This window comes from Copadichromis virginalis, linkage group LG17 (assembly GCF_057382275.1).
Source record: "Copadichromis virginalis isolate Kocher_CV1m ecotype Utaka linkage group LG17, C_Virginalis_male_GT1.1, whole genome shotgun sequence".
Lineage (NCBI taxonomy): Eukaryota > Metazoa > Chordata > Actinopteri > Cichliformes > Cichlidae > Copadichromis > Copadichromis virginalis.
The window spans coordinates 38,771,905-38,788,875 of record NC_140634.1 but is presented as its reverse complement, the minus strand read 5'-3'; the positions used below and the strand labels follow the sequence as shown (position 1 = coordinate 38,788,875).

The following is a 16,971-nucleotide window of genomic DNA, read 5'->3' as shown; positions in this document are numbered from 1 at the left end:
ACAATCTCCTTTGGTGAGAGACTTGTGCCTAATTATTCTGCTTTCCTGTGGAGGGGCGGTCGTCTGGGGCACGTCACTCTTCTTTGCCTGCAACATCTCTCACCATCGAGAGGTCTAACTCGTGATTCATACAGTGAGCGACGGTCAGGTTAGGGTTGAGTGTGACAGTTGCTCTGCATTAGCCCATTATAGCAGCTATGCCATCAGTTGCAAGGCCAACAACCTGGAGGCAAAACATTTCTTCAGAGATGTTTGTATGTAAATGCTCTCTCGCATAATGTTACAGATAATAATCACAGTCCATGAATATAATTCAGTGGGTTTAAACACTACGCTGTAAAACTGTCTCCTGTGTGGAAAAAGTGATGGCCTACATTTTTGTGCAAACGTGCTGCAGCTATCCTACGGATGGCTTTGTGTTAATATTTGTAATATCTCTGTATCTGTCGCTGTTGATAGAAGCGAGAGAGACAGAAGCTAGAGTCATGCTGACATTTATGGCGCTTGATAACAGTGAAAAGCAAAAAGATGGAACCGGAAATTAGCTAAAAAAACATATTTTAATTGAGTTAAAGCCAAATTTATTGTATGTGTTGCGGTATTGTTTATGCATTGTATTGGGACTGTTCCCATTTTTATCCCAAGTATCCGTGACATGACGACTGCAAAGCAGAGGCCTAATTGCTCATAACATGTAAAAACATCTGTGTGGGTGTATAGATTCCAATAATATATTTTAACAATGAGTGTGTGTGTGTGTGTGTGTGTGTGTATGTATGTATATATATATATATATATATATATATATATATATATATATATATATATATATATAATCATAATCAATCTCTTCCCCAACGGTCAACGACTAGAACACATACTTCTGTTGAGGAAGTAAATAACCATCATTTGGCATCTTAATCAAAACAAGTGTAAAACAGTTCATCTAAAAAACAAAGAATCATGGATTAAAAAAAAAAATTTATCCATCGGGGAACTTTTGCGAGATCTCGCAAAAGTTTTAGCCGCATTCTTCGGAGGCCGCCAGCTCGAAGCCGACCGGGAGGTCGAGGCACGATGTGCCGGGAAAGCGGTGTTCCTCCCGGCTGTAGTAGGTCTCGACCTCCCGTTAGCTTCGAGCTAGTGGATGTCAGATCTCCGAAAACGTCGGAGCACTTTTGCAAATATGTGATGTCTTGTAAACCGAGCAGGTATCTGACATTTACACAACTACAAAATATCTTAAAAGTGTATTTTGTGAGCCAGAAAGAGTAATATTACAACTAAGTAGCTGCCGCCATTGTTGGAATTCAACTTTTGCGAGATCTCGCAAAAGTCAGTCTTAATTTTTTTTTCTTCCATGTCCCATGCGGGGCTCCGTAGAACACTGCAGCATCACTGGGAGAGACATTTGTAGGGTTACTGAAGTTGGGCTAGCTGGTATATAATGATGTGCTACGTGATCGCTAGCGACACAGCTATGTTAGCATAGCATAAACACAGTGAAGCTGGAGGATGAATGCTAACTTTTTTTCCACTCGATAAAAGTTAACGTGAGGGTTCCTGATGATTAGAGACAAATGCAATCGCATGGCAGGATGCTGTAAACGGACCAAACATCAGTCAGGAGAACAACTGAGATAATCCATCGACAATACGAGGTTAGTCATTAATATACTGCAACAACATGGGAATAGAGCAGCTGCCAGAGAATTCAGCATTAATAATAATAATGGATTGCATTTACATAGCGCTTTTCTAGGCACCCAAAGCGCTTTACAATTCCACTATTCATTCACTCTCCCATTCATACACTGGTGCATGCAAACTACAGTTGTAGCCACAGCTGCCCTGGGGCAGACTGACAGAAGCGAGGCATCGGCCCCTCTGACCATCACCTGTAGGCGGTAGGGTAAAGTGTCTTGCCCAAGGACACAACGACCAGGACGGAGAGAGCTGGGGGATCGAACCGGCAACCTTCCAGTTACAGACGAGCTTCCCAACCCCCCGAACCACGGTTTTGGCTTTCCTCATATTCCAAAACGTGCTTTGTCTTTTCGCGATTACTGTCACTCGACATAATTTGCAGATGATATTTTTCTGCTTAACATCCGACTGCTTAAACCCAAACCAGGTGCATATGAGCAACATCGCACCTCCTCCTCCCCACGTGTAAGCTCCATGCTTGCAGCCGCTGCGATGCTTTCGACCAAAACAGGTGCAGCTTGATGACACCATCAACATGCGCTATCGTGGTAGAGCGGTATAAGCAAAACCTCTACCGTTTGCCAAATTCATATCGTTTCTACCGCCCACCCCTAGCTGGAGCCTATCCCAGCTGACTTGGAGTGAGAGGCAGGGTACACCCTGGAGTCTGTCACAGGCCTAACACATAGACATACGCAACCATTCGTACTCACATTCACACCTACGGGCAATTTAGAGTTTTCAATTAACCTAACCCCACTAACTGCATGTCTTTGGACTGTGGGAGGAAGCCGGAGAGAACCCACGCAGACACGGGGAGAACATGCAAACTCCACACAGAAAGATCCCGGCCTGATGGTGGAACTGAACCCACTGTACTGCATTTATATTTTAGAATTTAAAGCATCATTTTGATTATAAATGGTAAATGGCCTGAATTTGTATAGCACTTTACTCAATCCCTAAGGACCCCAAAGCGCTTTACACTACATTCAGTCATTCACACACTGGCAGTGGGTGTCAGTGCCCAGTGTGCCCTGGGGCGCACTGACAGAGGCGAGGCTGCCGGACACTGGCGCCACCAGGCCCTCTGACCACCACCAGTAGGCAAACATGGGGTTAGTATCTTGCCCAAGGATATTTGGCATGCAGCCAGGAGGCAACCTGGGATCGAACCACCGATCTTCTGATTAGTGGCTGACCTGCTCTGCCACCTGAGCTACAGCCACCCCATGATTAAAGAGCTTGCTCATGCTGGTGGATTAACGATTAAAGAAACATAAAAAGTGATTTAGGTAATTATCAATATTGTTAAATTAGAGAAGCTGTGGCATAAACCTTAAACCTCTGTGGTGGTCTAATAAATTTGTTAGACGCGATCTGTATCTTGTCTCTTGTAAGAACTAATAATCTTGTTCATTTCATCCTCCTTCAACACCAAATTCCAATTTCAATGAAATTTGAAAATTGGTTTTATTTGTTTTCTACATGAGTCAGATTTTATTGGAGGACTGGGGAGATCGAAGGAAATGCAGATAAACAAAAATCAATGCATCATTAGAGCCATCGCGTCGCCACAGTTGCCAGCCAGCTCCTCTCTTGGTCTGTTTTTTATGGGAAAAAAATTTTGCACATTATTGCATGCTGGTGCTACTGCGCTGATGCATGACACTCATAGGAGCAATATTGAGGCTAGGCTGTTTCGACTGCTTTGCTTTATTTTTCTCAAACAAAGATGAGCCTGAATCCTAAACTCATTGTTGGTGCATGTGTGTTTGTGTACAGGTGACAGGCACAAGCAGTAAAAACGTGTTTTTTCTTTAAAAAAAAACCATGATCTCTGAGTTACTCCTAATAAAATATAGATTATTATAACTGGATGTTTCCAGAAAAGACGAAATGATAATTCTCTCTATTTGTCTTTTCCAGGTTTGCACGTGAAGCTGCTGTGTTTGGACAGCACGAGAGATACTTACGGAAAGATGAGGAAGAGCAGGAGTGTCCTCACAGTCTCTCCCAACAATGTAAGTCGGCATGTCCTCAAAATATCTCAAAAGGTGCGCGATAGTTTGCATATAACACGCACGCCAGGCATTTATCAAGCAGCTTATGACAGCTTGTGTCACTGCAGGGTTCACTTACCTTGTGAAGAATGAGCTATAATTGCTGTTTGGGGTAGAGACCTAACAAAAGACAGGTATTACTGTGGTTATTGGTATTTGTGACAAAGTCACGAATCAGATTTCAATTTAGAGAAAGAAAAAGAGACTGATTAACAGACAGAGAAAATACCAGAGTCCACAACAGCTTTATTGAAGAGTGAGGCTCATGAACAGTCGAGATGGCGAATGAACAAATCTGCACATGTTATGTACCAGAGTTTCCATGTAGTTATAATCTTTGTTCTTAATGCTTTTAATGCCCCACTCTGTGCACGCTTCCCTGTGTTTTGGCAGCTCCTCTCTGCTTTGCCGTCTCTCTCCTGTCTCTCCTTTGTTAGCTCCGTAGCTCCCGTTGTGCGCTCATCTTTTCTTCAACTTCCAACTCTGAGTTTGTTCAGGCTCACAGGCATGTAAAACTAATAACTCACAGACTCACTCACATTCTGCAAATACAGCTGTTGCTAATAAACTCTTCCCCTGACTGAAATATATGGATGGAGACCCCTAAACTTGCTCTGGGAAAATATCTGGAAATGCAACTATGATATAGTGATGTTATAAAATTAAACCAGTTTTTGAAGTTGAAAGAAAAATCCAGGTCATCGTTAAATATGGGGAAAAAAACCCAACCTGATACATGGGATGCAAATATGGAGCTTTAAAGCTCTCCCTTTCTCCATTCCACCACAGTCCATTTGCATTTGAAAATCAGTTGAGTTTACTTGTAAGACACGGTCCTGGGACGGAGCACGTTTAGCACCTAAGCAATTACACAGTACACTCGTACCGTACAGATAGGCAGATTCATTTTGTGGCTGTGGGTGTTTTTTTGCTGAAACATTTCATAGCTGAAGGTGTGGGTGTGCATTACTCAGACTCTCTGAGTCTTTATCTTTTGCTCTCTGTGTCAGTTTGAAAATTGTGTGCTTTACTGCTTTATCGAAATACATTTGAGTTCTTGTTAGACTTCCAGTGAATTACATTCAGGAACACAGCGTGGGGAGGAGGGAAATGGATTCTGGGTGTATAAATATTTAATAATATTATTGGGAGACGTATTACTGAAATGGAAGACAAATGTGAAAATGAAGAACAAATGAAACAGCTGTCGGCTTTTTTTTTTCTAGGCTGATGAAAACTGGGCAGTCTGTAATAATTGTCCACTGAAATTAAAACTGAAGTGTCCATCTTTTATTCTTAGATTAGCATCATTGGGATGCTGCATATGCAGCCACAGTAAAGCAACAAGTCGTCATAGGCACGAACGTCAATCGCAGCCGGTGACCAAAGATTTCAGGAGGTTTTTGCCGACCGGTTAGGGAATTCATGTTTTTCCCGAGCATGAGGTGGTTACCACAGGTTCACTGACCAGTCTGTTGGTTAGTGACTGGGACTTTAGAAGTAATTTTGCCATTATTTTCTGATGGTTACCAGATAGTCTAGTTCGGTGTTTTTGGAGCCACGGCACATATTTCACATTAGAAAAATCACACGGCACACCACCACCAAACAAAAATGTCACAAAAAGCATGTAGGGGTGACGTGGGCCCCCGGGCCACGAGTTTGAGACTCCTGCCATTGATTGTCACACGTCCAAAACGGCAAACAGGTTCATATCACATGGTTGATGGTCATGCGTCCACAAAACCTCAACAGAAACCATATATCCTTGTTCAGTATCACCACATATGTGTCTTATGGTAAAGTAGGGTTGCCAACCGTCCCTTAAAAAACGGAATCGTCCCGTATTTAGAAACAAAAGCACACGTCCCGTATTGAGCTAATAAGGGACGCACTTTGTCCCGTATTGAGCTAATAAGGGACGCACTTTGTCCCGTAATTGTCACGGGGTGGAAAGGGACAAGTCATCTAAGTTTTTCTACTATGCATGTTTTGCTGCGTTTTACCATTTTAATATTGTACACTGGTTTATTTTTATGAGTTTTACTGCATGTTTAATGGTATTTATTTGATGACTTGTCCTGGAAAGACTCCGCCCCTACCTGATAATAAACTGATCACACCTGCGAGAGATCCCAGAGAGGCCAATAAGAGGGCCTGGCAGACCAAAGGAAGGAGTTCGACCGAGAGGCTAGAATGACGGCCAGGAGTAAGTGGTGCCAGGCGGCGGCGGCGCCTGCAAGCCGAAGGGGCTGGTGGAGCTGGGCGTTAGGAGAACGGACAGTACCAGCGCACAGGGCACCAGCGCACAGGGCACCAGTGCAGAGAGTGACAGTACCAGCGGGGAGAGCGGAGACAGCACCAGCGCAAGGCACGGGACGGCTGTGTGGCTTTGCAGTTTTTAAGAAGCGGCGGGCGGAGTTGAGAGCTCTGCCCACCCGGGGTAAGTCTTTGACTTATCCCCTTTTATTGAATAAAAACTGCCGGAAGAATAGTGACTGCCGCTCCTCCCTTTCTCTAGCATATCAAGACGCGAATGCGGAAAGGAAGGAGAGGACTCCGCTGGGTTTCCCTTTTACTTCGCTGGATTTCTTAACTCCCTGGGACTTTTATGCTGTGGTGGATTCCACTGGACTTTTAATGTTGTGTTTTATTGATTTTTATTGTGTTATCCCTTGGCCAAGGTTGTTTTAATTTATCTTACATTTTTAACTATTTAAATATAATAAATTATATTTTAATTATACAGTTTTTTAATCGTGTGCTTTCCCTTGGCGGCTCCACTGCTCTGTCCGTTTGGAGGAAGGTTTCCTTCCTTTAAAAAACGACACTGTGGAAATAAAATCAGCCTTTCCGCTCCGTTACATAATACAGTGAGAATCAAAAGTAGTCTATAAATGTTAATGGAATTAACGCTTTGTTGGAAAACATAATGCCCAGCCCCTCTCCTGCTTTGTGACCAATGAGCTGACAGCACACTTATGACAATTCGAGTATGACAATTCAGATTACCGCTCGTCTCATTGGTCGAGGAAAGGTCGCTTGCGGAGAAAATACCGGAAGACAACAGATGACCACAACAAGAAGCATGGCCAACAGGGAAACAAACGCCGACTCTGCGGTGCAAGTCTCGGACGACAGTACACCTAAAGCTGGGCAGACACTGTGCGATTTTTTCAGTCACGTTATTCAGCTCCTGCTCAAACTGCACGATTGACTCGCAGGGGTTAGAAGTTGGTAGGTCACGATGCAGGGTCTCACACTATACCGCCCGATGCTCTGATGCGACCTGAGTGCTCACACTGTGCCTCCATAACATGAAGGTTATAACAGAAAATCTGTCGCTCTCCCTCTCTCTCTCTGTCTTTCACTCACACAGACACACCACCACCATCAACTTTGCTAAATTGCTAATGAAAAACATTGATCAGACAGCTGTGAATGAGCAGCAATGTAAATCCAACTATTTTCACGGTTGTTGTGGTCGTGATAATTTTGTGATGCCACATCGAAAAGGCTCGGATGAGCTTTCCAAAGTTCTACAAGTTGTGCCTCCATCGCTTGTGTCCAGATCACACGCTGCGCAGCCGTGCTGCTCCATCTTTTTCACGGCGTTTACGTGTTTGCGCGCGAGCAGTGTGAGCGGCTCACGAGCGATTGATGATCGGGAGCTGCTCAAGGTGTTAATCGCTTCTCGTTACCCCACGTATACTACACGATGCACAATGAAGGCCAAAATCGGGCCGATCACCAAATCGGTCGCACGACTCAAAAATCGTCTCAAAATGGGCCAAAAATCGCACAGTGTGAGCCCAGCATTAGAGCAGCAATGTTTGTTTCCCTCAGAGAAAGGAAAAAAAAGGCTGCAAAAGTACAGGGAGGAATGGGAAAAGGGAAACACCTGGCTGGAAAAGGTCACCATAACACCTATAAAGCGCACTGCACTGTGTGCCGGCGCACTTTTTCCATAGGCATGCTTCTAATGGTGGGCACATGAAGAACATGAGGGGCGTGAAAGCTCTGGGAACCCTTAACCAATTTCTTGTCCACCAGGCCACGGCAGAAGCAGATATGGTATGTAAACACTGGTTTGTTTTTTAAACCCTCTGGTTAAGGTTAAAATGGGCATGTGCAGTGAATATCAGCGCTATGTGGCCAGAAGTGTGATAATATAATTTATTTTGTGTAATAAACAACTGCAAGGATAGATGATTACAACAAATAGATCACTAATACATAAAAGTAATACATAGATGAATAATGATGATGAGTTATGATGCGTAATCATGGGAACAAGTGGGTTTACAAACAGGAGCAGCTGATTAGCTTTAGAAAAGCTGAAATAATACCTCAGCTGAAGCCAAATGTACTAAATGTGCATAGTTACAAGAATATTTTTCGTTCTATTGCTTTCTATTAATTTATATAATTTTAAGTTAAGCAGGACAGAGTTCTTTTAAAGAAAGATTTACTTATATTCTCAAAAGTTAAGCATGACAGGCTTCTGTTTAAGAAAGAGACCTGTTTTACTGTGTTAATGTTGTCATTTTGAGCTAAAAATAAATGGCTAAATGATCATTTGTTTCCCATATGGTCATATCACAAAGAATATGCATCTGCTTAAATCAAATTCAAGTCAAATGGTTAAAAAATAATTTCACACACACAAAAAAGAGCTACCACACTGGGAAGGGTGAAGACAACTGGGTTGCCCGGCCCTGGCCACGAGGTGTCCCTTATTTATTTTTTCAGGGAGTTGGCAACCCTATGGTAAAGTACTGCTTGGGTAATGGGTAAGCTGAAATATAGAAATTATATAAATGTTGTGAGAGAGCTCAGAGCAGTTACCTCCTGGTTTTAGTTTTTATGCTAAGCTATGCTAATCACCTCTTACCTGTAACTTTAAAGTTGATGCCCTGACATGAGACTGGTATTAATCTTCAAATATCACTCTTCATATGTTTCTAGGCAAAAAGTCCAAAAAATGTCACCAGAATCAGTTCAGGTCTGAAGTTGTCGTGTATCATCAGCCGTGTTCTTACAAGTGAAAACGCTCATATTTGGTTAGAGGGTGCTGCGTGAAGCAGAATTCATGTAACCACGTTTTTGTTCATTTTAGTAGCTCTTTTGCTAAACGGAGCAATTTTAGATTTGCAACCAGTGACCAACAAAAAACAAACGGACAGTAGAAGATGGTGCTGTGTGTAAGATGAAGGGCGACTGTTTAAAAAGTTCAAATGAAAGGAAATGAGTTAAACAGAGCAGAGAGAACCACAACGATGACTCATGTCATACACGTTATCCGGTTGTTCAGTGATGACGCGACGAATCCTACTTCCGGGTCTAAAGTAGTCTGCGTTTAATATGGCTTTTGTGTTGTTAACATGTTTAATGTTATGTATTTTCTTCTATTTGATCTCAAAAAGCTCCTAAAACAGTCAGTGATCACTGTTGACCTCCCTTTATTACCGCTAATCATTTATTTAAGCTCAGTTTTTAAAACCTTAGGATGTAACTACAGCCCAGCCCATGCAGCAGTATATGAATGACTAACCTCGTATTGTGGATGGATTATCTCAGTTGTTCTCCTGGCTGAAGTTTGGTCCTTTTACAGCATCCTGCCATGCGATTACATTTGTTCCTGACCACCGAGAACACTCACGTTAACTTTTATCGAGTGGAAAAAAAGTTAGCTTGTTTATATTATGCTAACATAGCTGTGTCGCTAGCGGTCACGTAGCACATCATTATATAGCAGCTAGCCCAACTTCAGTAACCCTACAAACGTCACTGCTGTTTAGTTTTCTGTCTTCATTTATGCTGGAAGTGATAGCAGAGCTGTACGTTTTAATTTGTTTCCAAAACCCGGCAGTCAGGACATGTTATATTGTATTTAGATAGAAGCTAGCGAGCTAACTCCCTGCTAACTTCTAACTCCGTTAAATGTCATAAATTCCGTTTTCATGGATGCCTGGATGTTAAACTCAATTGTTACACCTGGTAGAGCAGAACGCTGATCATTTTATTAAAGATGAAAGACTTTAGACAGTTTTTCAACTCTCAGTAATGCCATAGTGATCGTTTGATATATGGAACTGCAGCGGAGTTTAGGCCCAGACACGGCTAGTGACGTCAGACTGAACAACCGGATTGTTCCATTTATTTCTGACACTGCCCCCTGGTGACAGTACACCGAAACAACATGTAGACCAGTCATTTTCAAACTGTGGCACGCGGGCTCCCTCTAGTGGTACGCGGGAAATCTCTCAAAAAATGTTAAGAATAAATAATACTCCATGTTCTGATTGAGGGATTTCTGAAAAGTTCAAACGTACAGCTCTGCTATCACTTCCTACATAAATTAAGACAGACAACTAAACAGCAGTGACGTTTGTAGGGTTACTGAACTTGGGCTAGCTGGTATATAATGATGTGCTACGTGATCGCTAGCTACACAGCTATGTTAGCATAAACACAGTGAAGCTGGAGGATGAACGCTAACTTTTTTCCACTCGATAAAAGTTAATGTGAGGCTGGCAGGATGCTGTAAACGGACCAAACTTCAGTCAGGAGAACAACTGTACCACAATACAAGGTTAGTCATTAATATACTGCTGCATGGGCTGGGGCTGTAGTTACATGCAGGGTTTTAAAAACTGAGCTTTAAAATGAACAGTGGTAATAAAAACCGAGAGAGGCCGACAGTGATCACTGACTGTTTGTAGAGGCTTGTTCAGATTAAATAGAAGAAGATACAAAGCATTAAAACATGTTGAAAACACAACAGCCTTAATAAACACAAAGTAGACTGGCCCCGGAAGCAGGGTTCATACGTCATCACTTAAAGACTGGCGATCCCACCTGCTGTGAATGTTTTAATGCAGTACAGTTGTTATTATTATCACATCATGTTTATGACAATTAAAATAAATATACTATTGTACTTTAATGTAGGTCATAAAGGTGGTACTTTAAGAGCCATATATTTTATGAGGTGGTGCTCATTGTGAAAAGTTTGAGAACCACTAAAGTAGACGATGTTCTGGAAAGCTCTCCGTAAGCCCAGGCTGTAAGGCGTTTGTGAATCAATAAAGTAATGTGTGTTTAGGTGGGACACTCCACTGGATTTTACCTCTAGCCAAAGGGATTTGGTTTAGCTGGTGATGCTTAGCTGGGATTTTACTGGATTGGTGTAAGTGAGAGTAGCTATGCCAGTGAGTGTTTGGGTCATGAAGCTGGAGACTGCAGTGGAGAAGATTGTTGTATGTTTTTAAGTACAGTGAGGTTGGATGCGAGGTGATAGTTTGTGCAGGGAGGTGTGTGTGTGTGTGTGTGTGTGTGTGTGTGTGTGTGTGTGTGTGTGTGAGAGAGAGATTAGACTCTGCTGTGCTGAAGGCTGGACAAATTAAATAATATCTGTAAGTCCCACAGACCTAATGACCTCATTCCCATGCAGATCACAGCTAACCAGCTGTGACCTGATCAGGTCTGTCTCTCCATCTCTCTGTTTGTCTGTGGATTAGTTTAGTGCTTGTCTGTGTGAGTGCACTTGAATGCACACTGCCATTTGTGTGTGACTCTGCATATTTATGCGCACATAAGTGCACACACAGTTAACGGAGCTCTGAGTATTTAGCTGACCTTCAATTAGAGTCTGTTTCCTAGGGCTTACAAGAAAGTGTGCCTGGGCAAGCATCTCTCTCATCAAGTTTCCACACTGTAATATTTCCATTAGGGGATACAGCTATAATTTAACCTTTGAACTTTCTCATCTTGTCCTTCATTTTTTAGTTTGGATTTAAAGTTTTCCTTAAAGCATGCTGCATCTGAAAGTGTTCATTAATGTTATTAGAGGACTAGTATGTCTTTTCCATAGTAGACTTTGTGGTAAACTAAAGAACATGCACACCACACATAGAGGGGCCCTGCCTGGGTTCAAACCCAGGACTCTCTTGGTGTGTGGCAGTGTTTAGGCCAATAAGTAGTCATCTAATAATCCAATCCAGCGGTCCCCAACCATTTTTTGCACCACGGACCGGTTTAATGTCAGACAACATTTTCACAGGCCGGGCTTTAAGGTGTCGCGGGTAAATTCAACAAAATAAAATGATATGACGAAGACAAAAACGGTGCTATTTTGTAAACATAATAATAAATGCAAATTCACTGTGTAATTGTGTAACTTTATTAGCAGCGTACTTCTGAAATGCGCCAGCAACATCCTCCTCTGCCCCTTAATGCTCTCTGGTCGCTATGGTAACGGGTAAATATTTCTTTCAAAATAAGACACACAACGACAACGTGGGAAAAGACCCGGGGAAACTGAGTTAACGATAAAAATCCTGAAAACCACCCGAGCCTCAACTCTCGCGGTACCAAACGACTCATGGACTGGTACCGGTCCATGGCCCGCGGGTTGGGGACCGCTGAGCTGCTGCTTATTGTGAGTGATTCTGAGGCCCTGTCCACAGGCACATTAGTGTTTAGGTATAAAAAACATAGAAAATCTTTTTTTCTATGATTTTCGTTCCCATATAAACTGAAAACTGAACTTTTCTAAAAGTCCTTCCAGGGTGTAGATTTTTAACAACTCTATTTCTGTGTTTACTGGTAGAAAAAGAAAAGGAGGATTTTGTCTTACAATGGTGAAAAGATCGTTTTATTCTCATTAATGATGCTGTGTTAGGATTCTGATGAACATTTCTATACTGTTAGGGTTAGAGCACCGCTTGTTGCACAGCGTGCTCCCAACAGTGCTTGACATCCTTTAACATTTGACCAAACCTTAATCACAGCTGTGGAAAACCAGAAAACATGAATGACTCGTGTCTCATTCATTAATCATATGCGTGAGTATTTTAGAGAGCAGTGACAAACATTGTTAGTGTGGTGAGGGGCTGCGACAGACCAGACAAAACTCATATGGAAAGATGCTGAAATGCAACAATTGATCATGTGGTGTTTGTCTTTTTTGGTCACTCTTTTTATCACCTTTCTTCCATTTCCCTTTTTCTGACCTTTAACCTCTCTTGCTGCCTCTCTCACTTGTCACCATTTCACGTTTTTTTCTGCCTCCATCTCTTCTTCTGTCATTGTGGAGAACTCTCACGCTCTCCCGTTCTGGCTGGCAGGCTTGCATTTACACGGTGCGCGGGTCAAACCGAACAGCTGTTCATTCTCCAATCACAGAGCTTGTAAGCGGAGGGTTGAATTTATTTGTCGGCAACAGTTCAATGCTTTCTCTCCGTCTCTTCTTCCAGCCCTCAGTGCTTTGGCCTGCTCTCAGCAGCCGTGTCTGTATCAGTCTTAGCGTACGCTACTCTCCCTCCACCCGCTTCTTACTTTCTCTTTTGTGTGTGTGGTCAGGGGCAGTAATGCTTGTTACCACAGCAACAATGAGTCTTCTCCTGCGGCGCCTTCGGATTATGTGCGCTGTGACCTCGTGCACTTTGCCCTCCAGTCGTTCACGTGGCACTGTTTTAGCCTCGCACTTTGTGGGTCGCTGCATGTCTTTGTGTTAGTTTGGTTGTATTTAAGTGCACTGATTGAGAGTGATATTTAATTATAACCACACAGGATAGTTTTGAATGAGCTCGTAGATCTTTGTCTGATTTTTGTCTGTGTAATGCGAACCACAAATCGCTGCTTTTCGAGAGGGTGGTGAGTATACGGAGGATGTTTCCTCATAAACGGTCGGTGAGGATGGTTTCCAGGCGGATTGCAGTGGATTTCTTGTGCTTTGTTACATCTCCTCGTCTTCTGTTTCTCCGTTAAATTGTCCATCAACACATATTGAAAAAAAGAAGCTGAAATCACTTTAAAAAATGGCCTTCGGCAAATTACACCCAGGATGTTTTGTTTTTTTTCGTGTTCACCCTCCGACAAGCTAAATTTATCAGACGTCACGCATTTTTCTGTGGCGAGGGAAAGTAGGCAATTTATTTTATCTCTCGTCTGAGACGCAGGGATCAGGCTATTTCACAGCGATAAAGAAAAGATGAAGATAAAAGAAAGGAAAGCAGGGATAATAATTCACCAAACAGTTTTATTAATATCCGGTCCCTCTGTCAACCTCAGTGGAATATTTCATCACTTTCAGCAGCATATAAATTGAAGCGAATGGTGTTATTAGACCTAGAACGGCCTTTTATTGAGAGACAAAATTATGTCTGTGTTGTTCCGTTAAACACGCAATACATTTTTTATATTCAAAGTAATTGTATATTTCATGTCTTTTTGAATCTGCTGAACCATGCAAGGTTGCAAGTCTGAAGAACAAATAAATGCCACAGACTTTCAGGCTTGTGTATAAATCTGCAGCTGCAAACATTTGCTGTTTGCTTGCATGCACAGGTCTGTGTTTCTCCTTGTGTTTATGCAAAAAGCACGAGCATATTGCTGGAAGCTTTGGTCAGCTGTGTTTTAGAGAATACTAATCAGTTTCTTTCAGATGCTCTTCTATTTACTCTCTGTAGTTGTCTCTCTTTCCTTTCTCTCTGTCTGACTCACCCTTCCTTCTCTGAGCTGTTCCTGCCATTCCCGATGTTATCCTCTCACTTACGTTAGTCTCTGTTAGACCTTTCCCCTGCTATTCCTGATCTACATCCTTGCCTCTCTTCCCTTTCCCACTCTCCGTACGTCCGCCCTTCTAACCAATGGGAGTATGTTTTCTCAGTTCATCTCTTCCTTTGTTTTCTCCTCTTTTGTTTTGTTGACTTGAGCACGGAGGGATTTGAGTGTCAGTGGAGGCGAATGACAAATGGGAAAGATGCCAAGGATGCCCTGTTACGCATTGTGCTTACAGTGTTGGAAAATCCATAAATAACACTCAGTTATGAGTGAAGCATGAGTGTTTTGTTGTCCATTTAACTGTAAAAGAAAGCGGAGGTTTCTTCAAGGGCAGTGCCCTGGTGGCACTAATTGGTAAAAAGTCTTTCAAGGAAGAAAAAGCTTCTTCCCGTTAAAGTGAAACTAAAACTTTACCATAGTTGGAAAACATGACATGGATTACATTTAATTAAAACTATGAAAACAAGGTATGTGTGAAATGCAATGAATGATGCTCAGCATAGTCGTCTTTTTTCTACTTCTTCATTTAAAAACAAAAAAACTGCTCTTATTTTGTCTAGAGGTACAAATCCAGCAGCAGGGGACAGTTATGGAACAAAATTCCTTGCCAATTTGATAGTATTTGAAGAAAATCCACAGCTCAACCATGCTTTTATCCATTTGTCCTTTCATGCATTTGTCTTGTGGCTACAGTAGCACAGGCAGTGACTCATTCCTGAGTGACTGAGTTCTTCGCTTTATCTCTGAGCCCTGACACACTGGGCGAATTGTTTGGTCACTACCGGTAGCTTTGACAGTCCAGTATAGCCACTACCATAAAACACACGAGGATCTCATCTGTAGCCTTAGACAGAGAGTCATATTGATTAAGGAGAGATCATTTGGAAGAACAGAACATGATTTATTGAGATATGGAATTCACTCGAGCTATTTGGTTGTTAGACTCTGATAACCCATCATAGATGGATGGGATCGCAGTGGTTATAGGGATCAGGACCTAAAGGAGTTACATTGCACGAATGAGAGTCTGAAAAGTAGAATGACAGAAAAGTGCTGTAATTTAAAGCACGCAGAAACGAGGCCGATTGGCTCAGAGAAGGCAGGCAAGAAGACGACCGGACTAGAGCAGTGTCGCTAGCATCCAGTTTGACGGTGTGGGGGAAAAAAAGAACAGACCAGCACCACCAATAGAACTGCACTTGAAATAACTGCTTTATTTTTAGGCTATGAGGAAATGATCCATCATTGACGCGATGGGGCCACTGATGGGTTTGTGGCTCTGATTTTCATTTGTGTGCATTTGAAAGAGGCCATCTGCCCAAGCATGGGCAAATCTCCAATTTAAAAAAACAATTTAAAACTCAAAACACAGATTATACGGCAGTGAGCACAGGGCCCACTAGAGGACGTCAGACCCCCAGGTTACCCTCGTGAAGTCTGTTTCTGATTGTTTGGTCCGAAACTTTCTCATTAGTGGCCCGCTGGAGGTTATTTTGGAGCTCTGGCAGTGCTCACCCTGCTCCTCCTTGCACAAAGGAGCAGACACCACTCCTGCTAATGGGTTGAGGACCTTCTACGACCCTGTCCAGCTCTCCTAGAGTAACTGCCTGTCTCCTGGAATCGCCTCCACGCTCTTCAGACTGCGCTGGGAGACACAGCAAACCTTCAGGCAACGGCATCCTGGAGACGTTGGACTACATGTACAACCTCTGTAGGTTCCAGTTATCACCTCATGCTACCAGTAGTGACACTGACCGTAGGCCAGGGGTGATTTTTAGCCCATTTTTGGGGGGTAAATGAATCAAAGCACCCCCAAAATGAATCAAAGCACCCCCAAAGATTTCTTAGTTTTTTTGACAATATTTGCTGTTTGTGTGGCACACTGCTAAAAGTATAAAAAGCATACAGTACTTGGTTGAGACGTAACATTTAATAACAAAAGTATAGAAATCCCCCCCCCTCCCAAAATGGTTTGTTCCAGCTCGCCTCTCCCCTGCTCTGGCTCTAGCACCGTTGCTGCCAGAGCGATGGTGTCTGAGACGCAGCTGAGCGGAGGTGGAAGTGCCTGGCTTAAAACAGGACATACTAGCTGCATTTAACCTTCAGTTACTCTTTATATAGTTGGTAGGAGTCAGACCATGTTTCTTTTTAGCTGAAAAACATTACACCAGGTAACCTGCAGTGTTGAAAACATGTTTTCCAACGATGTTTGCTGCCCTACAATCCATCCTGCTCTGTAGTAAAATCAGCAACATTTGACCGTCCTGTTGCTCCCATTGAAATGTATACAGCCTATTTAAAATCTAAAACTTATACTTGTCCATAGCCTGCTGTTGTTACCACTGTCCTGTTTGAAATGGATACTAACTAGCTAACTGACTGAATGCCCATTAACCTTATAACTCCCGGTGTGTGTGTGTGTGTACAGAGACAGACAGGTTCATAATGGATATAAGGAAGTTTTTTCAAAAAAAAAAAAAAGGAGCCACATTCAGGTAAAAGTGTAAAATCTAATGATCCATTAATCAGGAATAATGTTGGATCAGTGTTTCAATATTTATATCATTTATTAGATGTTCATGTGGTTTGGTTATTTGCCTTTTGGTTGAAAGTACACTGAAAAAAAATATGT

The 16,971-nt window shown here is 42.4% G+C and overlaps 1 protein-coding gene across 1 annotated transcript in view; it reads left to right on the top strand.

Moving 5' to 3' along the window:
* Nucleotides 1-16,971, top strand: part of pde4ba (phosphodiesterase 4B, cAMP-specific a) — a 215,680-nt gene that overhangs the window by 33,375 nt on the left and 165,334 nt on the right. Inside the window, exon 2 of the mRNA XM_085436058.1 lies at nucleotides 3,637-3,731. Coding sequence (XP_085292184.1) covers nucleotides 3,637-3,731 — 95 coding nt within the window. The remainder of the gene's footprint in view (nucleotides 1-3,636; nucleotides 3,732-16,971) is intronic.